General features: G+C 55.2%; 1 protein-coding gene across 1 annotated transcript in view; it reads right to left on the bottom strand.

The window, feature by feature from the left end:
- Positions 1-25,283, bottom strand: part of LOC116545944 (unconventional myosin-XV-like) — a 46,975-nt gene that overhangs the window by 16,776 nt on the left and 4,916 nt on the right. Inside the window, 35 exon segments of the mRNA XM_032272348.1 lie at positions 54-121; positions 292-406; positions 1,431-1,525; positions 1,646-1,672; positions 1,675-1,805; positions 2,047-2,238; positions 2,433-2,505; positions 2,791-2,972; positions 4,429-4,664; positions 6,519-6,614; positions 7,103-7,233; positions 7,307-7,388; positions 7,484-7,537; positions 8,257-8,341; positions 8,843-9,018; positions 9,325-9,442; positions 9,950-10,074; positions 10,261-10,306; positions 10,428-10,576; positions 11,471-11,548; positions 12,163-12,288; positions 12,850-12,981; positions 13,437-13,532; positions 14,498-14,621; positions 14,709-14,767; positions 15,355-15,468; positions 16,103-16,264; positions 16,918-17,031; positions 17,938-18,001; positions 18,127-18,235; positions 21,903-21,997; positions 22,207-22,281; positions 22,614-22,723; positions 23,502-23,565; positions 24,198-24,280. Coding sequence (XP_032128239.1) covers positions 54-121; positions 292-406; positions 1,431-1,525; positions 1,646-1,672; positions 1,675-1,805; positions 2,047-2,238; positions 2,433-2,505; positions 2,791-2,972; positions 4,429-4,664; positions 6,519-6,614; positions 7,103-7,233; positions 7,307-7,388; positions 7,484-7,537; positions 8,257-8,341; positions 8,843-9,018; positions 9,325-9,442; positions 9,950-10,074; positions 10,261-10,306; positions 10,428-10,576; positions 11,471-11,548; positions 12,163-12,288; positions 12,850-12,981; positions 13,437-13,532; positions 14,498-14,621; positions 14,709-14,767; positions 15,355-15,468; positions 16,103-16,264; positions 16,918-17,031; positions 17,938-18,001; positions 18,127-18,235; positions 21,903-21,997; positions 22,207-22,281; positions 22,614-22,723; positions 23,502-23,565; positions 24,198-24,280 — 3,786 coding nt within the window.

The following is a 25,283-nucleotide window of genomic DNA, read 5'->3' on the forward strand; positions in this document are numbered from 1 at the left end:
TGGTGACCAGGCAGGTCCATTCTCCACCCCCCAGCAGTTCCTCCCTCACTCACCAGCAGGACGGCCTGTTTGTGGATGAAGGCTTGCTGCAGAGCCAATGTGGAGGCGTCTAGGCCTGGGACTGAGGGGAGAGGGCAGAGGGCAGAGATAGCACCGGAGATGCCCTCCTCCCTGTCCTCTCACCCCCCACTGTGCTGTGGCTGCCTCCATTCTAGCACATGAAGGTGCCTGAGGACCAGCAAGTGGTTCTGGCCCTGCCCAACCCTGGAACCACGCTGGGGAGGCACTGACTTGGCTTTGGCTCTGGGGGCCTCCTGGGGGTGTCTTCGGTACCACTACTGCTGCCTCCATCTGGCTGGCCTCCCCCTTTCATGCGGTAGGCAATGGCTGTTGGTTTCTCCAGGTCCTAGGGGCAGTAGGTGGCTCAAGTGACCATCTCAATGCTGTACTCCTAAGGTTCCATGGCAACAAGCACCTGACACTGGCCACTTCCCTCCCTCTGGTGGGAGGGAGCGGCCTTTCACTGGCTGTGTCTGTTCTATGCTCAGCCTTTACCCCTATGGCATCCCAATCAGTCTTCCCCATAACCGTGTGAGCTCCCAACCCATTCTCTCTTCCCCAGAGGAGTAAACTGAGGCTCAAGGAGGGGCTGTGCCCTGCTCAGGGCTGCATATCATATCAGGGGAAGTGGGGGTGGGGTGGGTTCTGGAGAGTTTCCAGAGTGAGCAAGGGTACCTGAGGGGTCTTGTGAGATCTGGGGCCAGAGGACCCAGGGACCAAGGTCATTCAACTCCACCCAGATATTTTATTGGCCCCAGGGGGCTGGCTCCCACCAGAGGTGCATTTCTTTCTTTCTCTTTTTTTTCTTTTTCTTTCTTTTCTTTTCTTTCCTTCCTTCCTTCCTTCTTTCTTTCTTTTTCTTTCTTTCTTCTCTCTCTCTCTCCCTCTCTCTCTCTCCCCCTCCCTCCCTCTTCCTTCCTTCCTTCCTTCCTTCCTTCCTTCCTTCCTTCCTTCTTTCTCTCTTTCTCTCTTTCTCTTTCTCTCTTTTTCTTTCTTTTGAGACAGGGTCTTGCTGTTGCCTAGTGCTGGAGCTGGAGCACAGTGGTGCAAGCATGGCTCACTGCAGACTTCCTGGTCTCAAAAGATCCTCCTGCCTCAGCCTCCTAAGTAGTTGGGACTACAGAGGCATGCCACCATGCTTGGCTAGAGGTACACTTGTAACTGTGGGTCCTTCCAGGATCAGCTAAGAGCATCTCTAGCTGTGAAGCGACCCTCATCATTTGCCCAGCCTCCAGCAGACACTCAGATGGGACACACCACCCCATGACCCTGGCTGTTAGAAGCTCTCAAGTCACCCTGTACAAATGTGTGACTTGGGTGTACATGCTGTGCCTGCAGTCTGCAGATGATCTGCCTCACTCCATCCCTACCGCATCCCCATAGGACAGCACGGGGTCGAAGAGGCTATCCAGGTAGCAGTCCAGCCCCTTGTGGGGCCCAGCAGGCTCTCCAAGACTGTCTGACTCTGGAGGGGAGGGCACAAAAATGTCAAGGAGTTATTTTTTCCTTTTTTCCTGATGATTTCCACCCCCCATAGCCTCCAAGGCTCCCTCCCCACCAGAGACAGCAGCCATTGTTGGTTGACCTTGGTGGGGTGCTGTCCCTCTCTGGGCTCAGTGTCCCCATTTGTACCATCCTCATTGTGGCTGCTGTTCCCATCAGAGTCCGGTACTTTGTGCATGTGCTCCTGGAGCTGGGGTCTGGCGGGCGTGTCCTCATCCGAGTCCCAGCTGTTCCCAAACACCCTGTGGGGAAAAGGAAAGTGGAGCTGCTGACCCCCAGAGAGATCCCAGAGCCCCCCAAATTTTCCTGTGTACCCTGGAATTGGGTGGCTTTCTCCCTTTAAAAGCAGGATCCTTTGATGAACTCTACCTCCTTAAGAACCTGAAGTCTAAGTTCAGGGCTCAGCCTGTCCCAGCAGCTGGGAGAGGCAGGCTTTCTGCCTGGGAGCGGCCATCTGTGAGGGGGTCCCCCATAGCTACCTACACTTTGGAGCCTCCCCTGCTGGGTACAGGCCCCTCTGTGCCCACAATGAAATAGGACTTCTGTCGAGGGAAGTCCTTGAGCAGCTCCAGGTCCGACACCAGGTCCAACACGTAGTCGTGGCCAGCCAGCTCTGCCCACTGGACACCATTCTTCATGGCCACAGTCCAACCACGCCAACCATCTGCCAGCCCCCTGGTGATGGCATGCACAGGAAAAGAAATGAGGGTCAGAGTCATCAGGCACTACCTGGGGAGATCCTGGGATATAAGGCAGACCCTAAACATGAATGGAGTGGACCCTACGGGACCCTTTGGGGGATCTGACCTCCCCCCAGCCTACATTCCAGGTACATAAGAGTGTGCTGGGAGGGCATCCTAGGAGCCAACCTGTGCCTCAGAATGTCTCCAGCCACCTCTTCCCCCGTACTCCAGGAGTGCACCGGGCAGGAGAACTGGTCACCTGGGGCACAACAGGTGCTGGGCTCAGGTTGGAGCATCTGAGTCCAGTCTGGCTGTGCCTCCCTGCTTGCTTCCTCCTCTCGGGCTTCCTGTATCTGTAGTCTCACTTCCCTGGCTTCCCCTCTCCAGGCCAGGTCCCACCCCAACACACAGACTTTCATGCAGAGCCATATTGGAGCAGGCCCCTCCTTGGCTCCAGAATGTTCAGTGGCTTCTGCCATCCCTAGGGCTCACTGGGCCCTGATGACTCCCACTGCTCTCATTGAGGTTGGGAAAGGCAGCTTACCATTGAAGCAGCCCACGTCCAGTGCCATGCTGGCCTTCTCATAGGTCGCTGTCCACTCGAGCTGGGTTGGGGGTAAGCTTCGGGCAGCCCCTGAGCCCTGCTGTTGGGCCCGGCCCATGGCCTGCATGAGGCGGTGCTGACACACAGCCTGGAAGCCATTCCGCCCATAATCAGACACAAACCTGATGGGTAGGAGTTGGAACCAGGATCAAGCGGGATCTGAAGCCAGGCCGGTGGGTGGGGGTAGGTAATTCTGAGGCTAGTCTGAGAAAGGGCCAGCCTATTCCAGAGCCCCAAGGTGAAGCTGAAAAGGCCCCAGGTGAGTTCAGAAGGGTCCCAGGCTAGAGTCCAGTACTCTAGGATTATACTTAAGGGGTTACAGGCTAGCCTACAAAAGGTTGCAGGGTAGCTTAGAGTCCCATAGCTAAACTGAAAGGGTCCCAGCCTAGCCCAGAAGTATCTAAGGCCAGCACAGAGGTCCAAGGATAGACCAAAGAGATTCCAGCTTGTTGGAACTAAATGTCACTGACAGGATGTGGTCTGCAGTTGGGTGTGGGCAACAACCTGAACTCTGCCTTCATTCTCTCACAGGGTAACCTTGGGTGGTTATCTGCCCTCTCTGAGCCTCTTCTCCAAGTTTTCCTTTCTCTTTTTTTTTTTTTTTTTTTTTTTTTTTCCAGACAGAGTCTTGCTCTGTCACCAGGCGCCAGGCTGGAGTGCAGTGGCGCGATCTTGGCTCACTGCAACCTCTGCCTCCCGGGTTCAAGCTATTCTCCTGCCTTAGCCTCCCAAGTAGCTGGGACTACAGGCGTGCACCACCACACCCAGTTAATTTTTGTATTTTTTTTAGTAGAGACCAGGTTTCACCATGTTGGCCAGGATGGTCTTGATCTCTTGACCTCGTGATCCACCTGCCTCGGCCTCCCAAAGTGCTGGGATTACGGGTATGAGACACCTCACCTGGCCCTCCTCCAAGTTTTCTATAAAAGGGATGGCTGAGGGTTCAACTCAACCTAGGCTCAATGAGCCCAATCCCTACCAGTCATTCCTCATGCTTCCCTCACCTCCACATCTTATATCCCCTGCAGCTAAGCCTGGCAGCAGGCCCACAATAGCCCACAGTAGCTAGAGAGGGAAGCTAGCACCAAGCCCTCAGGAAAGCCCTAGACAGGCAGGCCAGCAATGGCCCTACCCTGGTGTCAGCTGCCACAGAGTCACAAGACTGGCCAGGTGATGTCCATCTGCTGCATGCTGGCCTGAGCATGATTCTGCAACTCTGTAGCTCACAGCCACCGTGTTAGGTGGGTTCTGTTGCCATCCCCAAATTATCGGGGAGAAACAGGTTCAGAGAGGGGCAGTGAATTGTCTCAGACAGTGACTTATCTCATATAATATGGCTGACCCGGGATTTCAACACTGATTGAGTCCAGCATCCATACTCCTAACCACCCCACTAAACTCCCATGCTGTGAGAGGTCAATACATCCCAGTAGAAACTCAGAGCAGCCCTGGCCAGCCTCCATGCCTGAGCTTTCCAGCGTAGAGATCTACTCCTGGCCTGACCTTTAACAACCCACCTGGGCCCCACTGCTGGTGCCACTGTCCCTCATGTTCCAGCCCCTATCCAGTCCCACTCACTTGAGAAGGTACTTGTTGAAGCGCGGGGAAGGTGCAAAGCCACTGAGGCAGGCGGCCAGCAGCAGCCAGCCCCGCTCGGCATTGTGGACATTGTGATTGTGCCACACCTGGTTGGCCAGCTGTGCTAGGATCTCGTCCCGCAGCTCAGGCACCGCCAGCCCCTTCTGCACAATGTAGTTGCCAAAGATGTTTTCCTGGGCACCATGCAGGTGGGGATCGCCCATGAAGCGCAGGATCTGGGCCATGAACAGAACGTCTTGGAAAGTTGTTCCTTCTGGTCCCACATGCATCCCTTTCATGTCCCTCCCATGTGTGCCCGTGTCCACATAAATGCCCCTCATATTACAATATAACTACATATATATATATATATATATATATATATATATTTTTTTTTTTTGAGATGAGGTCTCTGTCACCCAGGCTAGAGTGCAGTGGCAGAATCTCAGCTCACTGTGCTTCAACTTCCCTGGGCTCAAGCGATCCTCCTGCCTCAGCCCCTCAAGTAGCTAGGATTACAGGGTGTGCAGCCACACCCTGCTAATTTTTGTGTTTTTAGTAGAGACAGGGTTTCACCATGTTGCCCAGGCTGATCTCAAACTCCTGGACTCAATGGATCTGCCCACCTTGGCCTCCCAAAGTGCTGGGATTACAAGCGTGCACCACTGCGCCTACAACTGCCATGTTCTATGCCAAATGACTAGGCAGTTCATCTCGACTATGGAAAAACTCTAGATCCAAAGTATGTGTTGTCTTCCCTGTTCATGAACCTTCTAGAGCTCCCCATACAGCCCCAGCTCCCTCCCCAGACCCCTGGCCTCCAACCAGACCCTCACTTTCTGCTCTATCTAGGCCGCAGAAGGTTCTTTTAAACATTCAGATAGGACCACATCCCTCCCATGGAAGCCCCTGCCTTGGCTCCCTAGGTCCCTTGGGATGAAATCTAAGCTCTGGGTCTGTAATCAAGGCCTACTGGCCACTCTCACCCTTGCCCTTCTGACTCTGTTCTGACCATACCAATTTCCTCTTCTCTCTGTACTTTCTCCACTCTCCCTGCCTGGCAAATTCTCCTCCAGCTCAAACGCCTTCTCCTCCAGGAAGCCCTCTGTGGCCCTGCCCAGGACTTTGGACTCCCTAGCTTTGGTGCTTCCCTCTGTCCATGCTGGTGGTCACTGGCCGGGTCAGCTCTGCTTCCCTGTGAGACTGAGAAGTCCTTAAGGAGAAGACCTGGGTATCTTCTTAGTGTCCCTGAAAGGCTCCAAGGCAGCCTTTTTTTTTTTTTGGAGAGGTAGTCTTGCTCTGTCGCCAGTCTAGAGTGCAGTGGCATGCTCTCGGGTCACTGCAACCTCTGACTCCCTGGTTCAAGCGATTCTTCTGCTTCAGCCTCCTGAGTAACTGGGATTACAGACATGTGCTACCATGCCCAGCTAATTTTTTTGTATTTTTTTGTAGAGATGGGGTTTCACCACGTTGGCCAGGATAGTCTCGATCTCTTGACCTCATTATCCATCTGCCTCGGCCTCCCAAAGTGCTGAGACTACAGGAGTGAGACACTGTGCCCGGCCCAGGGCAGTCGTTTTATGCCCGGAAGATAGCTGGGAGAAGAAAAGCCACCAACCACCAGAGAGGAAGCCATATCCCTCCACTGACATAAAAGTTTCTTCTGGCCAGGTGCAGTGGCTCATGCCTGTAATCCCAGCACTTTGAAGGAGGCCGAGGCAGGCAAATCACAAGATCAGGAGTTCGAGACCAGCCTGGCCAATATGGTAAAACCCTGTCTCTACTAGAAATATAAAAATTAGCCATGTGCATTGGCACGAGACTGTAGTCCCAGCTACTTGGGAGGCTGAGGCAAGAGAAACACTTCAACTCGGGGGGCAGACGTTGCAGTGAGCCAAGATTGCACCACTGCACTCCGGCCTGGGTGACACAGCAAGACTCTGCCTCAAAAAAAAAAGTTTCTCCTTTGGGGAAGAGGTGTGGGGCTCATGGACTGGGCTTGGGCAGGGCTGGGAAGACTGGAGTCCTCATGGCTCAGCTTCAGGGCCAGGGGCTATGAATTAGAAGGTGGGCTTGGGAGGACCCCATACCAGCTTGAAGATGCTCATGGCTTCCACATGGTGCTCGGCTGGCAGCTGTGTAAGGGGTGTCCTCAGGGGCACTGTCAGCATCCCAAAGGCAGGTTCCTAGGGCACAGGGCAGACATGTGAGCAGACAGTGCTGAGACTGATAGGCACATCTGGACCCACTGCCCTGTGCCACATGGGGCTCCAGGGCCTATGACACAGGGGCTCTGGTCCTCAGTGTATGGATAGGGAAACTGAGGGCTGATGCGGGGCCACAGTGGCCCTCAGCAAGTCGGTGGTAGGGAAAGGATGAACCCTCATCTGGAGGGAAGGAAATCGAGCTGGGCTGATGTGCTATGGCTCCACCAGTTGTTTCTGAAATATTACCAGACCGGTTGGTAGTAAATAGCCCTGCCCAAGCCCCTGAGGGCTCTCCACTGCTATCCAGACCCCAGGGATCTCCCAGAGTCCCTATGATCCAGCAACTAAAAGGCTCATACCCAACACCACTGGGCACAGCCAGGACGCTGCCCCAGGGCAAGGACAATGTCCCTTCTAGTTGGTCAGCCCTATCAGCCAGGGCACCTTGGACCTCAGCTAGCCCTTGCCTTGAAGTGGCACCGGACAAACTTGGCCATGGGATAGTTGTTGATATCCAGGGGCAGTGTGACACGGGGCTCAACCTGGAGCCGAGGAGTCCGCACAGGGGCCACCCGAGGCACTCGGGCCAGCGTGAGGCCTGTGGAGAGAGGAGGGAATGCAGTGCCTGCTCCAAACTGCCTGTGCCCTCCCTGCGCCCAGTGCCAACCCACCTGCCACTGCTTGCAGGAGCCCAGCCAGCTCAGCCGGTACCTCGAGGTGCCCCACAGCCACTACCTCCCGCTTGCTCAGCTCCTGGAGGAACAGTGCATGGGGCAGGGACAGGCCTGCCACATCCCCACCTTCCAGCCTCCCTCCCTGGCCCTGCTGCCACCCAGACCTGCACCTACCTCCTGCTCCTGCAACTGTGCCCCCTCCACCCGGTGCCTCCACTCTGCCCTCAGCTTCAGAAGAACAGATGTCAAGGTGGGGAGTGGTGGGCAGAGGCAACCACGGACCCCCAGGCAGGCCAGGCTAGCTTATGCAAGGCAGCCACACTCAAGCAAGGAGGGGCTGCTTGCCACTGCCCCACTCCACAGGTGGGGTGGGAGGCCGAGGTTGGCCAGAAAAACAGGGAGGGGAAAGGAGAGAGAGCAAGAGAAAGACAGAGGCAAAGAGCGGAGGGAGGAAAACTCTGGGGAAAGAGATGTACAAGGAGGATTTCTGGGAGGTGGCTGAGCACTGTGTCATGGGAAGCCCTCCTCTGTAGTGCCACAAAGCCTTCAGTAAAGGCTACATACTGCTTTGTTGGTTTGGGACCTGCATTTGTCTTTCTGATGGCTGGTTTACATGGCAGTGGGCCAAGACATGAAGGTAAGAGCAAAACCATACCCAGTGACATTCAGGTCGCCAAATTCTAATGGCCCTTAATTCCTTAAGACCCCACTGTGAACCCAGCACCAGGCCAAATCTTTCAATGCAACATCTCATTTAACCCTCTCCACAATCCCAAGGGGTAGATTGGAAAATTGAGGAGAGAATGGCCCAGGTTACATAGCTAGTAGGTGGTAGAGGTAGAATTTGAACCCCAAACTGCCTGAGGCCAATGGTCTCCTCTTGGGTGCTAAGTGCCTTTTCCCCTTCTCTGCTGTCCCCTTGGACTGAGATAGGGTAGGGTCTGTACCTTGAGGTAGCGTTGGCGGCTCATGTATGCGTGTACCAGGGACCGGAACTTCACCAGACTCCTTCTCATCTGCTGATAGCGCTGCCTGGATTGGGGGAGTGGGGAGGTCAGGGATTGGGGCTACAGGGTGACAGGGTGAATGAGGGGCAGAAAGGTCCCTGCCAGCCTGGCCTGGGAGCCAGTGTTCACACCTCACACTTGAGGCCCTTTGGCACAAAGGGAAACTGGAGCTCAGAGAGGGGCAGTGACTTGGCCAAGGTCACAGAGGAAATTAAGTAGCAGGGCCTGGATTAAACCTGCCTGAATCATTTATTTCCAAACAGCTTATAATCTGAGGGTCCCTGAGATGCAGGATAAGGCCCCTCTTGACTGAATGGATTCCTACCCACCAGTCACAAGGGCCTGGGGGTGGCTGGGAAGGGCATCCAAAAGCAGAGACAGAGAATCTGATTATCCTTCCTGCAGAGGCCTCCATCCTCACCTTGCATGCTTCCAGGAATAGGGAGCTCACTACTCAAGGTTGGATGTGACCTCTCTTGAGCCTGACCATAGGTCTCCTAGGAATCCTGCCTTTTCTGGGCCTCACCTGGCAAGGTAGCCACGGGCCCGGCTTTGCAGCAGGATGATCTTGTGGCGCAGAGAGCGGAATCGCCGCTTGATGAAGAAGCCACGGAAGCAGCGCTGCAGAGTAAGGGCTGCCAGATTCAGGATGTGCTCCCGCATGCTCTCCAGCAGCTGGTGTAGGTGTTCCTTAAGGAACAGCTGAGGATAGGAGGCAGGCACTGAGGCAGGTAGGAGCCAGGAGGCTGGACTAAGGGCCCCTCCCTCTCTAGAATCCGTGGAGACAGAATAGACAGGGACACCTCCTGGAGTGGAGCTGGAGGGATGGGGTGGATTTGGACAGGTGGAAGAAACAGTGCTGGTGAATCGGGCAGTTAGCATTCCATGTCCCAAGCTCATCTGGGTTGTTCCTGGGACAGTGGTCTCTAGCTTGGACATTTCTGACTCAGTGGTTCTGGAGCCCCTGAATTGGCGTCTCTTAAGAGCTGACTGTCGGGTGGAACTCACCTTGCTGACCCCAACACGGTACATGTTTGGCATGACTGTGCACAAGCGACTCAGCACCGACACACACATGTCCCCATTAGCTGGCAGGTTGTGCTTGAGGGCCACTAGACAGCAGTACCTGGCAGGGGGCCCACACTCAGTCTGGGGCTATGAGACCTACCTGAGGTGCCTGCTAGATCATGGGGTTACCACCCACGCCCAGTGTCCAGGAGGCCTAGTCCCAGTGGTGGCTCCACTAATAGTGCATTCTAAAAAAGGCACTCCATCCTCAATACTCTTTACTTCAGGGTGACTGAAAATTGTTACAATAGATGATTTCAGTAGAACAAGACACTTGACTGCCACCTGCTGGAAACTTTTCATTATAACTACTAAAACCATTCTAATCAACACGGAGGATTGATTATACGTATTATACATTATACAGCATATAATAAAACTACAAAAAAAGGCAGAACAATAAATATATCTACCACATAACAGCTATCATGTGGCTGCCTTATGTAGTGTACAGTCTGAGCAACTGTGCACAGCAAGCCCTGTGCTTCCTGGGTTGTGTATTCCTAGGGCCATGGGGAGTTGGGCAGGGATTTATACAGCTCAGGAACTACCCTAACCAAGATACCTGTCGATGAACCCCTGGAAAGGCAGGCGCACTGGAAATCCCTCCTTGCGGATCCTCACAGTCTCCAGCACCCCTGAATAGCGTAACTGTGCCATTACCACATCTGGCTCAAAGAGACCAGGCTCCTGTAGGGGTGCGCAGAGAGGGAGTCTGTACATTGGCTCATCCACGTGCAAAAGGCACTATCATGGTGAATAGTCCCAGTGCTAGGCTGGGGAAATGCAGGTCCAGAGAGGCCAAGCCACTTGGTCAAGGTCACACAGCATGGGCAGGAGGATCTGGCTCTCTCAGAGGTCTCAGCTCTCACTCACCTTCTTGTGGTTGGGCTTCAGGCAACGCACAAACAAGGGGTTACACCTGGCAGTGGCAGGAAGAGGACAGCATGAGGCCTCAGAAAAAGAAGGCTCTCACCCTCTGAAGGTCATGAGGTGGGTTAAGGGTGAGGCTGGGTGCTCCGCCCACCTGCCCCCCACTCCACCTCTCCATCTTTTCCACCAGATCCAGGAGTGACTGCTGGAACTTGGCAGCCACGGTGTGTGCCTTGTAGAGCCGAGTGACGGAGCTGCTCTTGCCCAGGCGCTGAGGGGCAGCCTGTGGGGCATGGCTGGAGAAGAGGTGTGCCACCACCTGGGCAGGGGTTGGGGGAGGGAAAACAGACAGGTAGGGGCCGGGAGACTGAAATGAGGAGGAACAGAGAGCAGGAGTCAAGTCTCCGGACCAGGGGATCTGAAGACTAACTGGACCCCTGTTCCCTCTGCAAGGCCTCTGTTGTCCTGGCTTGCATGCTTCTCAAAACAGGTGGGGCTCAGCACCTTCCAAGGGATCCATCCCGTAACTGGCTGACTTCCCCCTTTAGTCTGAGGAACACACAGTCACTGACTGTGTGCCTGGCCCCAAGGTGGCCTGTTAGACACATGATTGTGAACTCTGGCTATGACCTCAGGAGGAGGGTGCCCAGTTGACAGGAGGAAGCAGAGGGCCAGATAGGGCCTCCCCAGGTGATGTTACCAGGCCTGTGCTCTGTCCTAGGGCCATCTACTGGCCACAGTGTAGCTGGGATGCAGGGCCTCCCCAAGCCTTCAAGAAACCCAAATTTGGTCCCCTAAGCTCTCCCCAGGGCCTTATGGGTGGAGTTGGGGGAACTGAGAACACCAGGAGGTGGGATTGGGAGAACAGATCTGGCAGAAAGCCAGGAGAGAATGGGCCAGGGAATGGGGTGGGGCCAGGAATGGAGTAAGTACAGGGCAAGGCCACAGCTGGTGGGATACAGCATTAGAACTGGGAATGGGGCCAGGGTCTGGCCACTGGGGCTGGGGGGGAGCCAGAGGGCAGGATCAGGATGAGGAGCTAGGTTTAGGGAAGAGCCAAGATAGGCGGGAACAGGTCTGGCCAAAACTAAGCAGAGCCAGGACTAGACAACATGGTCCAAGGCCTGAAGGCGGCTGGGTGTGGGGGTAGGGCTATGCCTGGGGGTAGGGCTATGCCTGGGGGCAGGGCCGTAGCGGCAGAAGGGAGGCTCACCCGTGTCCGGCTCCTTACGAACAGGTCTAGCACGTCCTGGCGGACTTGATCGTGGTTCTTGTCCAGGAACTTGTGCACCTGAAAAAGGAAACAACAGCCTGAGTAATCCCGGCCCTGCCCCTCCAGGCCTCTGTCTCTCTGTCTATCCTAGGAGGGACTGGATCCTCCTCACTGCTATGGTCCCCACCCCTCCAGACCCACTATTCTCGTAATTCCTGGGGGAGGGGAGCATTCGTCATGGCTTCACATGCCAGGTCGGGGTCTTGGCCTCACCCTCAGTGAAGTACATTGTCCTGTGCCCATTCTACAGATGAGAAAAGTAAGGCCCAGATGGGGACAGAGGCATGGAATCCTAGCCTGAGACACCTCCAGGGCAGGAATGAGTCTCAAATAATAGTGCTGAGGGTGCCCACAGTGATGTCACTACTGATAAGAGCTACTCTTTATCAAACCCACCCCACATTTCTCACACCCACCCCATGAGATGGGCACTATTATTATTCCCATTTTTCAAGTGAGAAAACTGAGGCTCAGACTGGCTAAGCAGTTTGCTCAAGGTCACAGAGCTGGGGCACAGCAGAGCCAGAACTAGACCTGGGCATGAATGTGTGGGGCCAGTGTTGTGCTTCTATGTCTCTAACAGCTAGCAGCACTGCAGCACCAGCGGCCAGACTGGCCGTCTTGGGGCTCACCTGGTAGGTGACCTTGCCTGCATAGTGCTTGATGGTGAACTCAGGCAGCGGCATCTTGGGTTTGGAATAGAGCGGGTTGGCGCCATGATGGTAGTGGCACTTCTGTAGGAAGGTGTGGTCTGTAGCCTGGGGGCAGTTAGGGATCAGTTGGTGGGCAGGGGGCCTGGACACCCTATTCCTGGCCTGGTGGCAAACTCACTACCCCTGACTGCTCCCCATTGGGCACCAGCAAGGAACAACTCACAGCTTCCCATGGCTGCCCCCCTCCCTGGGTCAGAAGGCAAGCGCCTTAGCCAGGCACTGGGGGCCTAAGTGGTCCCTTGAAGACACCTGTGGCTGGGTGAGTTCCTAACTGCCTTCCCTCCGGGCCAGCTGTCTTTGCACTCTATTGATCTCACTGCCATCCACTCTTGTGTTTGCAATCAGGATCTGAGGCCCAATCCTAAGGTTACCTCCTCCAGGAAAACTTCTGTGGCTTTCCAGGCTGGTGCAGCCTCTCCTCTGGACACCCATAGCTTCCCATATGGCCTCAATCACCCCAGGTTGTGAATAGTCAGTTGGGTGCCCCAACCTCCCACTGCCCGCCTCAAGCCAGAGCAGAGAGGAATGAAGGAGTCAGGCTGGGATGATGACACGAGGCTGAGAGATGTGTGACCTGACTAGGCTCACACAGTACCTGCGGCTCACCTGAGGAAAGCAACACTGGTCGTCGAGGATGCGCAGGATGCCATAAGGCTTCAGCGAGATGAGGTTGATGCAGGGCTGGTTGTCAGCAAAGGTGATTTCCTGCCAGTCGATCTGCTCACGGATGTACTCCTCCTGCAGGCAGGAGGCAGCAGGAGCTCAGCCTCCCATCCCTGTCCAGGGTCCACCCACCCTCCTCCTTCAAAAAGCTTGAGCTCAACCACAGACCCTGAATCTGCCTGAAGGAGCCTGGCCAGCAGCACCTCTGCTTGCATACCTACCAGAATAGGGAGCTCACCCCCTAATAAGGTAGCATGAGCCAACTCAGAGTCCTGCTGCTCCCTCTGCCTGGGACAGCCCAGTAGAGGAGGACTCCCCCAAGGAGACTCCTCTTTGAACACAGCACCTTAGCACCTTTCCCTCCAGAACAGAGGCCTTCCCATGAGCTGGTTCCCAGCTTAGAATGCCTTTCCCTCCACTGGCTGTGATGTCAGAATTGCTCTTAAACAACAAGTATATCCTTGTTTGTTTCCAAGAAGGTCCGCTGTCCAGTCAAGATAGGGACAGGAGTGTTAATGGGGCCCACACACCTGCTCCTCCTGGAAGACGATCTTGTTGAAAAGGTACTGAAGGTTCTCGTTTGCGTAGTTAATACACAGCTGCTCAAAGCTGTTGAAGCTCAGGTCCTGCCAGGTGGATAGGGAGGCTGGGAACAGTCCTTACTGGGCCACCAGCCTATCTGCCCCTGCCTTCCCTAGTGGCAACTTGAAAAAGCTTGAGCTCAACCACAGACCCTTAGCTCAGAACCCTCCATGGCTCCTGCTACACCCAGGATAGAACCTGACAGGCTCTGTCCTGACAGCACAGGCAATGGCTGAAGGCCCAGGCTCCAGGGCCTTCTGCCTAGGTTCAAATTCTGGGTCTGCCACTTTCTAGCTATATGACCTTGAATTACAGTCCCATGCCTCAGTTTCCCCATCTATAAAATGAGGATACCGGCAGTACCTGCCTCATAGGGTTGCTCTAAAGATGAAGTGAATTAACAAAGTGCTTTCCGCAGCACCTGGCCCATAACAGGTGCCATGTGAGTGTCCGTGATGGTTGCATTGTGATCTTGCCCTGTCCCTCGCCACTTCCCTTGCTGTGTACTCACACAGCAGTCACCCCCAACACAAGAAGTCCGGTCCCAGATCCCATGCCCCTCCACCCCTCCCAGCCTTTGCATATTCTGTTCCCTGCACTTATAGTGCCTTTGCTGGGTGTCAGGAGTATCTCATCCCCATCCAGGAAGCAAGCCTTCCCCATTCCTGCCCAGGTGAATGATGCCCACTGGAGCATATGGAGTTGTCAGAGTCTGCCCCCACCCCCACCCAGCCTCACCTGGAAGCTCCCCAAGGGCAGGACCCTGGCTGGTCCTTTCTGGGCAGCTGGTATTGCCCAGCACAGGGCCTGGCCCAGAGGCCTTGGGAGTGCTTGTGGTGAGTAAAGAAAATGGAAGGTGACAAGGGAGATAGTGACGGGGAGGGGTCCATGAAGGGAAGACGGCACCGGCTGCAGGCACAGAAAGGGATGGGAAAGGCAGCCTGACACACCTGAGGGAGGTGAGGCCTCGTCTATGTCCCCTGCCCCACAGCCTCCCATACGGCCCCACCTCAAAACCGTAGATGTCCAGGATGGCGATGGACAGTGTATCCTGCCGCGGGGACACCAGCGCGTTGACCCTGGCAATGAGCCAGCTGAACAGCAGCGCATACAAGACCTTGGCGATGGCGTCCCTAAAGCAGAGGTGGCGCTATTGTGGGCAGGATACTGTGGTGGGGTGCTGGGCCCTGGGGCTCAGGCAGGGTGGGGTGCAGCCTCACCTGGCATCCACAGCGCTCTCCACAGTTAGGGGTGTGAAGATCTTCTCTCGCATTGTCTCCTGGGGAGGGGTACAGCCCTTGAGTGACAGCAGGCTGGCCACTGCCTCCAGAAAGCCCCCAGGGGACTAGGGGAGTGGAGCATGAGGAAGGAAGGCTGGAGGGATGTGACTGGGCTCAGGCACACAGAGGCTAGGCAGGACCACCCCCACCCCTACCCGACTCTGCCTGGCAATGCTGGTCATGGTGGGGACTGCAGGTCTATGGGGGAGACAGAGGCATCAGCAGACACAATGAGATCAACCCTGGGCAGGGGGAATGATCCTAGGGCTGTGAAAGACCAGAGGAGGCACTGACCTGGCCAAAGATCAGAGAAGGCTTCTTAGAGGAGAAAATGGCTGTATAGGCTTTTGAAGGATGAGTAGGTGAGAAAAGAGGAAGAACATTCCAGGTAGAGGAAACAGCCTGTGCAAGTCTGAGGTTGGAATCTGAAATGTCTTTGGGGTCTGAAATTACTCCCTTCCATGCCTGACCCCGGGACAGAGAGCAGGGGAGAGGGAGAGGCTGCCCACACGGGATGGGCACAAGGCAGCTCTGACCAGGCCCTGGTAGGAAGCTTTGTTCGAAGGCCAGATGCCCACAGACTCACGGTCACTTTGAAGGTGATGGCCTTCTGCAGGCCCTCAGGGGAGATCTGTAGCAGCTCAGCCACAGCCTGGATTTCCCGGGCACTCACCACTGAGGCCACCTCCTGTGCATCCGTCTATGCAAAATACCAACAAGAATGTGTTTTGAACTAGATAAGCTGAATTTAAAGTTCATATAAGAAACAGGGCCGGGCACTGTGGCTCACACCTGTAATCCCAGCACTTTGGGAGGCCGAGGTGGGCAGATCACCTGAGGTCAGGAGTTCGAGACCAGCCTGGCCAACATGGTAAAACCCTATCTGTACTAAAAATACAAAAGTTAGTGGGGTAGTAGTGGCACGTGCCTGTAATCCCAGCTACTCGGGAGACTGAGGCAGGAGAATTGCTTGAGCCTGGGAGGCAGAGGTTGTGGTGAGTGGAGATCGTGCCACTGCACTCCAGTTTAGGTGACAGAGTGAGACCCCCCCACACCCAAAAAAAAAAAAAAAAATAAAAACCCACCAAAAGCCATCGTAAACGAAGTTAAAACGAACAACAAAGTGGAAGATATATGTCCAATTTATATCAGAGACAAAGGGCTGATTTCCTTAATTTCTACCAGGAGGAGAAAGATGAACAAGCTCAAAGGAAAAAACCAACAGGACAAGTGATGTGTGCATAGCGTAATCTGAAAGGGAAACAGAGAAGGCCTCGGAAAAGATGGCCAAGTCCAGAGGGTGTGGGCCCAAGGCAGGCTGTGGCACCCCTCACCTCATACTTCTCAAAGTAGACGTTGCCCAGGTGCAGGATGGAGGCCAGGATGCGGAAGATGCTGTCCTGGTCCTCACTGCTGAAGCCCAGCACCTCCATGGCAGCCAGGAGCCGGCGAAAGTCATCTGCATCGCTCTTTCCTGTGATCTCACAGTTCCCACCCTGGGTGAGGACAGAGGTTGAGGGTCAGGGAGCTTGGGTGGGGCTGCAGAGCCCTCCAGGTCCCGCTCTGCCCTAACCAGCAGCGTGGCCTGAGCTGATCACTCAAGCTCTCATTCCACTCTCATGGGGACAGAGGCTCTGAGCAGGGCTGCAGTGGGATTCACGGATTCTAAGTGCAATGTGTGGCAGGGGTTGTCACTTGCTGACCTTTGCAGCTGCCCAGTGATAATAATGAAAAGAGTAGTCAATGTTTACTGAGCATGTCCTGTACGCCAGGCGCTGTGCTAAGCTCTTTACCTGATTTCCTCATCTAAGCCTCATGACATCCCTGCAAAGTGGTATTATGTTGGCCCCATTTCACGGGTGAGGAAACTGAGGCACAGCGAGGGGAAGTGTAGTCACTCTAGGCTGGTTGGTGCTGATCCAGGTTCCAGAGAAATGAAGTCAGGTAGGCCTTTCCTGCTTCCACTTTGAACCTAGAAGATTCCTGGTCCCCCTTACTGTGACTAGATGCCTTAAATCCAAACTCACCCTCCCCAAATCTCCATCACCTTCACATTCCATCACTCACAACTGGGCTCCCTCGGCCCACCCAGGGGTGTCGGGGTGGGAGGACCAGGGCTGGGGGCCTTCAGATGCCTGCTGGCACTCACCTGGTTCAGATAGTAGTAGGTCTCGGCCTCCTGCAGGCTGAAGGCCTGCCGGAGCTGGGCAGGCAACCCGGCCAGCAACTCGTAGAAGATGTGGTAATTCCTCTCGTTTTTGGCCTGTGGAGTGGGTAGTGGGCACAGAGAAGGGAGCCACCTACCTAGGTGACCCCCAGGCACACACACAGGTCCAAGCCCATGAATGCACATCACACAAGGAACTGCAGATGAGAACACGTGCCTCTGTGATGAGTGAGGCTCCCAGCCTGGCGCCAGCTGGGGTAAAAGCAGAAGCAGAGGTGCCCTGGTATGATTGAAGGCTGAGAGGGTTCTGGTTTTGGGGATTTTATTTGGTTAGGAGAAAGAAGAGAAAAGGGGGCTGTCTTCTTTTATGTGTACTGGCCATGCACACCTACATACATGTGTGTCCATAGCCCACATGTGCACACACAGAGCTTCTTGATGGCTGAGCACTTCCTGTGCACCAGGCCCTGTCCAGGCCCTTGGGACATGGGGGACAAGGCAGAGAGAAGCCCCTGATCTCATGGAGTCCACCTGCTAGCTAGGGAGACAGATACTCAGCAAATCACTGGTTAAAACATAAAATATATTTGATGGGGGAAACTACATTGGAGAAAAATAAGGCAGTGGACACGGTGGGGGTTTAGATGGGATGGAGAGGGTCTGTGTTTTTAAATGGGGAGCTTCCTGAATGAGTGAAATTGTAGGGGAGGCTTGGAGGAGGTGAGGGGTTTGGCCAAACAGGCGCCTGACGGATAAGTGCTCCTGAGAGAAGGAACAGAAGGTGCAAAGGCCCTGGCAGGAGCATGCCTGTGTGCTGTAGGGCAAGGAAGAGCCACAGTGGCCAGAGGAGGGTTGGAGAGGCAAGGTCGTGGGCTCACATGTGCACGTGTATTCAGTCATTCACTTGACATCTACCCAGCCCCATCAGGAGCCAGGCTCTGAGTATCCGTACCTCCCACCCCAACTCTGCCCAACACACAGGCCTGGGAGGGGCTGGCCCACCTGAAACACGATCCTGGATTTCTCAAGCAGATACTGGGAGGTTATGGCACCAGAGATCACGCTCCTGGGGTGGTGAGCACAGTCAGCTCTCAGCAGGGGAAGGAGGGCTGGTGTTGGTTTCCAGGGGCTGTGGTTGGACGTAGAAGGCACTGCAGGGCCTTTGGGAGGCCCTCCATTGTCCCCACTCACCCTTCCAGAAAGATCTCCACGAACTTCCCGAAGCGGCTGGAGTTGTCGTTCCTGACGGTTTTGGCATTACCGAAGGACTCCAAGAGGGGTGTTGCCTCCAGGATCTGGACTCCAGAAGGAGAAGTGGAGATTTGAGGGGCTAAGCACTGTTCTGGGGGCCTGGATGGGGGGCATAGCTAGGGACACCCAGACATGAGCCTCCCCAAGAACCTCCCTTTACGAGGGGTGACCAGAGGTGGGCTCTCTAGAGAATCCTGAGGTCTCTCCAGTGTCCCCAAGGGGCTCCCACCCCATGCTGCCCAACTCCCACACAGCAAGCCCGGTGCTTCCCCTCTCCCAGACTTTCAGCCTCCATGGCCCCCACAGCAGCCCCTGACCACAGGCCCCAGCACCCCCCAGGACAGGCCTTTGGATGTCCCTTCCCGCCTGTCCCTCCACCCACACAGGAGCAGGCACATCCACATGCATTTTCCCGGACACACACACACTCACACACACTCTCTCTGAGTACCTGCATCTTCAAGAGCACCCAGGAGGGAGGAGAAAGAGAGAGACAAGAACAGAATGCATCACTAGCAGGACCGACCACCTCTCTCCAGGAGACCAGATGCCTCAGCCAGGGAGGGGCTGGCAAAAACCTGTGAGGCTCAGAGACCCTAGGAGTCCGGGCTTGGGGACTGCCATGGGGTCTCCAAGGTATGAAAATACACTGGTTCTGGCTTCCAAAAGGCTCTGGGGATGTCCTCTTCTTCCCCTCCCATGACCACCACCAGCAGGATCCCTGAACCTCCTCCCTGACCTTCCTCACTGTTCCCTGACACCCAGACCCACTCCTGCCTCTGGGCATTTACATCTCCTGTTCCCTCTGCTTGGAAGCCACGGCTCCCATGCACCTGCATGGCCCCCCCGCCTCACTTCTCACAGGAAGACCACAGAATTCTCTCCCTGGCAGCCCTCAGCCCTGTTGGCAAACTCTATTTTCTTGGGTATTGTCTGTCTCTCCACTAGAACGTCAAATCCAACAGGCACAGATCTACTGTTTGCACATCTGAGTCCCCAGCAAGTACACAGACCCGGTGCTTAGTAGGCACTCAGAAAATATCTGCTAAGGGGATGGAAAAAGAAATAGCATCCCATGGGCAGAGCTGCCCAGGGGTGACCATGGCTGATCGCAAGCTCCCTCCTGTTTAAGCACCTAACTGTATGTGAGACACATTGTCCTGATGATGCCATTGTTAACAATCCCATGAGGTAGGTATTAACATCACCCCTGTTTTGCAGATTAGGAAACTGAAGCTTAGAGAGGTGGAATGACATGCCCAGGGACTCCAGCGTCTGCTCAGTGATGAGCATGGGCCTAGTGTGTACATGGCTCTTTCTTCAGCTGAGGCACTGCCTCAGGATAATCTTTTAGGGAGGAAGCAAAGGAGGTCCAGTCACCACAGAAACGATACCTGTAATTTTGGGGATGGCGCCAGTTCCCTCTATCTGTTCACAGGCACCGTCCCATTTAGTCCAAGAAATACTGCACCCATTGTATAAAGGGGCACACTGAGGTCCAGAGAGGGATGGGGGCTGGCTTTGAGGGCTCAGTGGGTCAAGGTCCGCCTGGGCTTTACTGTGTAATGTCCCTTAGTCTGGGAAGTCCTGGCGGACAGGTTGGCTGCTTCTCTGTTCCTGATGCCCAGCATACAGCAGGGCATAAACCCAGCAGATAGAGTGAGTGAACATCAGAGAGGTGGAACCTGTGGCCCAGGCCTCAGCCAGTCAGGGCAGAGCATTCCCCGAGTTCTGGGATTGGTTCCAGTGAGGACGTATGACCAAAACTTGCCCAGTGAGATGGAGCTCTGATCCTTTTTCTGAAATGTTGGGAAGGTTGATCATCTTGCTGACCAATGGGAGACGGCTGGTGAATGATGCCCATACATGGGGGAGGGTGGAACCAAGACAAGAGACATTGTTTAAGATTCTGGATCCAGCCATGCCGAAAACTGACCCTAGAACTGGACTGTTTGATTTCCTAGACAAGGGAGAGCCATGTCTGGGAAAGGCCCATGGTCATCACAGCCGGCAGGCATATCCTCACACCTTCTGTGTGCCTGGCACACAGAACGCCCAGACCAGCCATATCCACAGCTCCATGCATCCTCCCTGACACTCTCTGCCATGGACTGCAAATCGCAGCTCCTGCACCACCTCACTCCTCCCTTCTTAGGCCTCAGTGCTCCATCTATAAACGGATGCACATGTACCTACCTCCCAGAGTCGCTCTAAAGCTCTGGTGTGACGATAACTGAAGGAACCCAGCACTGTGCCTGGCCACAGGAGGTGCACAGGGCACACTCATTTCTTTCCCTGCCTACCTAACCAGTCATTTCAAAAGTCTGACCCGAAAGGTAACTCTGCTTGGAGCAAGGGATGATCTGACTGGTCATCAGGAGGCCTGGGCTGGGATGGGAGAGGCTGGTGGGCCAAGGCAGGCATCAGAGGCGGCCAGGCCAGGCTGGAACCTGACTGCAAAGCCTGTGAAGTCCCCACCAATGCCCCCAGAATCACCTTGCTGGGCTTGCCACTGGCTGGGATATTGTGGCCATGTGCAAACCTTTGTGGATCCCAGGGTCAGGGAAGTCTGAGTCTGGTTCTGGAGTCTGAGCTGGCAGGCCAGCCTCACCTTCTCCTGAGCTCCAGGCTGGTGGTACATCCATCACCTCCCTGCCATCTCTGTGCAGATGCCTAGCAGGCACCTCTTCTCAACAAACCTGCTCCTCCTCTCCACTGCCCAGCCTTCCTCTGTGCTGCCTGTGGCTCAGGCCGAATGTCTGGGGTTGCCTCTGACAGTTCTCTCTCACACCCCAGTATGTCTTCTGTAGGTTGCTGGCTGGCTTTGACCTGCTTGCACCCGCACCTGGACCCAACCTGCTTGCACCCCAGGGCCTTTGCAGGTGCTCCTCCCTCTGCGTCTTCATTGTTCCCGTGGACATTCCCAGAGCCCACTCCCTTGCCTTTTCAGTACAGCCTACCCTGACCACTGCACTTATGACTATGACTCCCAGCACTCCCCACCCTCTCTCCACTTTTTTCCTTCACAGCTCACCACCTACCCTTTCACGTACACATAATTTACTTACATAAGTGTATATGTATTTATCATCCCGTTTCCATCACTAGAATGAAGTTCCCACGAGGGTGTGAACATTTGCCTGAGTTACTGCTGCCCCTCCAGGATGCCTAGCCTGGGCTTGGCACACAGTAGGTCCTCAGTAAATCTTTACTGAGGGAATGGATGGGATTCTACCAGTCTCAGGCTCAGAGGGCTTAGCACCATCCTTTTCAGCAAAGCTCCAATCCCGCAGACTCTGGCCTGGCATCTACTGCCTCCCCCACCCCACCCCACCCCTAACCCACCTGCCTCTTCATTCCTGGGGGCTGCATAGCTTCTCAGTGTGAGAATATGGTGGCCCAAGAGCCATGACCAGGAAGGTGAGGCCAGGTAAGAGAGATGGGATGACTCCCCTTCCCTATGTGATCTCCCCTCTGAAGTGGCCCCAGAGGGCTGGAACCAGGAGCTGCCACGGAAACACAGGCAGGCAGAAACTCTCACCCCTCAGGCACACTCCTGGGATGGGTGGCAGAAAGAGCAGTCCTGGGCAAGGCCCCCTTCTGGAACTCAGCCTTCCCATCTTCCTAATGGTCCAAGGAGCCTTGCCTCTTGGGGAGCACATGAGGTGTGCTTATCAAAGGGTGCTCAGCCTATGGTCCTGGGGAGACAGCTGGACTCACCTGCTGCATGACATCCCGTTTCTGGTTCATGGCGGCCAGATAGCGCAGAATCAGCTTGGTGGCCTCAGTTTTGCCAGAGCCGCTCTCTCCACTGACCGAGCAAAGGGGCAGAGTGAGTGCTAACCTTTCACTACTTCTTCTGGGATACCCCAACCCCCACCATGAAGTGAGAGGATGTGTGTGGTGGGCCAACCCAGAGGTGCCAGGCAATCTTCCGAGGTCGCACAGCAGTTCTGGCCAGATTCAGGCCTGTTACCTGAAGTATCCCGTTTATCCCCCACGTAAAGACAGCCCGCTCACCTGATGATTATGCACTGGTTCTGTTTGGCATCGAGCATTTTGGCGAAGGCGAGATTTGCAATCGCAAAGAGGTGCCTGGGAGACAGGTTATTAGAGCCAGCCCCTGCCTCTAAGCTCCCAAACCTCCCAGGGGTTGGGCGGGGAGCATCCGTATCCAGCCAAATAGCCAATCCTGCCCACCCCTCACCCTGCTGGGGGACTGCTCCCACCCCCATCCTGGTCTGAACCACAGTGGCCTCCAACCCATGGCTGTGGCCCCACCTGGGGAGACTGTCAGGTTGAGTAGGTGGGTTGCCTTTCTCCATTACCTCTGACTCATGGCTGGGATGCAGCCAAGATCCAGGCTCCCAGAGCAGAGGAAAGAGGGGCCCAAGAGACCCCAGGGCAGGTCCCCCTGAGACACTCACGGGGGATTCTCTCCCAGGGCCCGTCCATTGTACTGCTGCACCTGCTCCAGCCCATAGATTCCGAACATTTGGTATGGGTTCACTGACACCAGGATGCTCCCGATGTATGTCTGCTGGGCAGATAGATGGTGGCCTCAGCGCCATGGCTCCTCGCAGCCCTCTGTGTCCCTCCTTCCCCTACGCTGGGAGCCTGGCTCCCTGTTTCCATCCGGACAGATATCTGGCTACCTAGACTTGGGATTGCCATCTAGAGCCTTCTACCAGCTTGCTGGGCTATGTGCTCTAACAATGGAATCTCAGGCACTGCACCAGGCTGAGCTGGGAGTCTGGGGTGAGCCCTCAGTGGGCTCCTGCCTACTTCATTTGTTCATAGTTGGGTCTAGGCTCCGGGAACTTTTGCTTCCTGTTGAGAGCAAAACTGCACTACCTGGAGTGGGGAGTTGGGGGGCTCAGGGGATCTTTCTGTGGCCAGAGCCCTTCAGAGTGTGCCTGTCTTCCACACTGTGGCTGTGGGCCTCTGTTCTGTCATTTTCAGGTCAGAGGCTCCCTTTCACCTCTCTGGCTGTCCCCACTTTGGGGTCCAGGTCTATGGATTCTAGGACTCTGGAAGTTCTATCTATCAGGTCCCAGGTGGTGGAGGTGTCACATATTTCTGGATTCCCTGTCTCTAGCTTTCTGCCTCTGGCATCCACCATTCTAAGACTGTGTTTTAAGACTTCAGATTTTAGTTCCAGACTCTGACATGCTATGCTGAATTGACAAAACTCAGAGTTCAAACCAGAGGCCTCAGGGGCTAGGGCCCAAAGAGAAATCTGTGCATCCCACCCGGCCCAGTAGGCAGCTGCCTTCCTGACCTAGGCCCAGGGCAGGGCCAGCCCCAGGCCTTACGTAGATGAGGTTCTGTTCAAATCTAATCTTGAGGTTGGACAGCACAGTGGTTTCCTGGAGATCTCTGGAAGGGCACAGAGAGAAACTGTCAGCGCCCCCCGTGCTGGCTCTGGCATTGGTCTCCCACTCCCACTCAGTGCAGTGCCGTGATCAGACAGGCCTGAGTTCAAGTCCTGTTTCTGACACCAACCAGCCAGGAGACCTTGGGCAAATTACTTTACCTCTCTGTGCCTGTTTTTTTCATCTGTCCAACGGGTGTGATAATCATTTCTTCATCTGTCCAATGGGTATCATAATCAAGGGGTATGATACTCCACTGGGGGGTTGGGGGACACACATAGTCACCGTGATTGGATAATGATGCTGACCTACGCACCCTCATGTTTTGAGCACCTCCATGTGCCAGCATCCTCACAGCAGCCACCCCACTCCCACCTTGTGGATGAGAAACTGAGGTGCAGAGAAGCAAAGCGATTTCTCCAAGGTCCACCAGCTGGTGAGTGGTGGGGCTGGGATTTGAACCAAAGTCCATCTAACTCACAAAGCACACCACGTTAAGTCTTTGTGACACTTCATGACTGAGGCTTTGAAAATGTCCTGAGAGGTGAGAGGCAGGTGTAGGAGGAGCTGCTCTGGCTGGGAGGGTGGGGACCCCATGGTGACCTCTTGCTGACCCTGCCGGCCCTGCCCACTCACTCCAGCTGCGTCATGTCCTCCACACCATCCTCCCTGTGCTGCTCGCGGAACCGCATGGATGGCAGGTTGCGGATGGAGTGCATCTGTGTGAGAGAGAGGCTGTGTCTGTAGGTTGCAGGGCAGCCCCCACCCCAACTGGGCCCTGGCTCAGTCATACCTGGGGCCCGCTACCATTGTTTGGGAGGGAACCCCAAGGTCAGGTGAGTCCCGCAGGTGTGTCCTTGCTACAGAATGCTGTGGCCCCTGGAACCTGCATGCGACCCTCATACATGAGACACATGCATGCCCTCAGTGCCCAAGCAGGCGCTCCCATGAGCTCCCAAGCGTCCTGCCCTGGAGGGTGAGCAAAGGCATGTGCAGGTACATGGGTACACCTGCCAGCTCCCTCCCAACCGCAGCTCTACAACCAACCCAGCACCAGCAGACCCCACGTGTTGGCTTGTGTGACAGCTTGATGGACGCTTGTCTCCTGGTGCATGGGACTCCAGCAGGGCAGAGATGGAGACTGTCTCAGCACCACACCCCCATGCTCATTCCGGGGAAAATGTGTGGATACCTGCATATGGACCCACACTCAATGGCATTTCTATCTCATACAACTCCCAGACACACAGGTGTTCATGTAGGCCTGTGGGCATGCATGCAGGCCTGTGGGGCCTGTCCGGGGGCACACGGCGTGCAGGCACATGCTCTACCTGTCCACTTGGCACATACATCTGGGCGGACAGCTGGAGACCCCCCCACCCTGGAGGTCTGGAGAATGGAAGTCCTGATACCACCTTTGGGCTGCAAGGTCTCCTCTGTGAGCACATGTCTGTCCACATTGGCAGAGGGTGGGCAAACAACCCCGGCCCCCCAGGATGCCACATCTGTTCAGATCTCATACACTTGCTTTTGTCATTTGGCTGTGGTACACACTCACACACACACTCGGGCACGCAGGCCTGCACAGGATCCACATGACTGCAAGCACACACGTGTACACCCTCAGACTTTCCAATCCCAGCTGCCCCCTGAGCAGGCGAGGAAAGAGGACACCAGGAGGGAGCCCTGCATGCCTATCGCTGGGCTGCTAAGTAGGGCACA

Source organism: Sapajus apella, unplaced genomic scaffold (assembly GCF_009761245.1).
Source record: "Sapajus apella isolate SASKATOON/1434 unplaced genomic scaffold, GSC_monkey_1.0 scaffold452, whole genome shotgun sequence".
Lineage (NCBI taxonomy): Eukaryota > Metazoa > Chordata > Mammalia > Primates > Cebidae > Sapajus > Sapajus apella.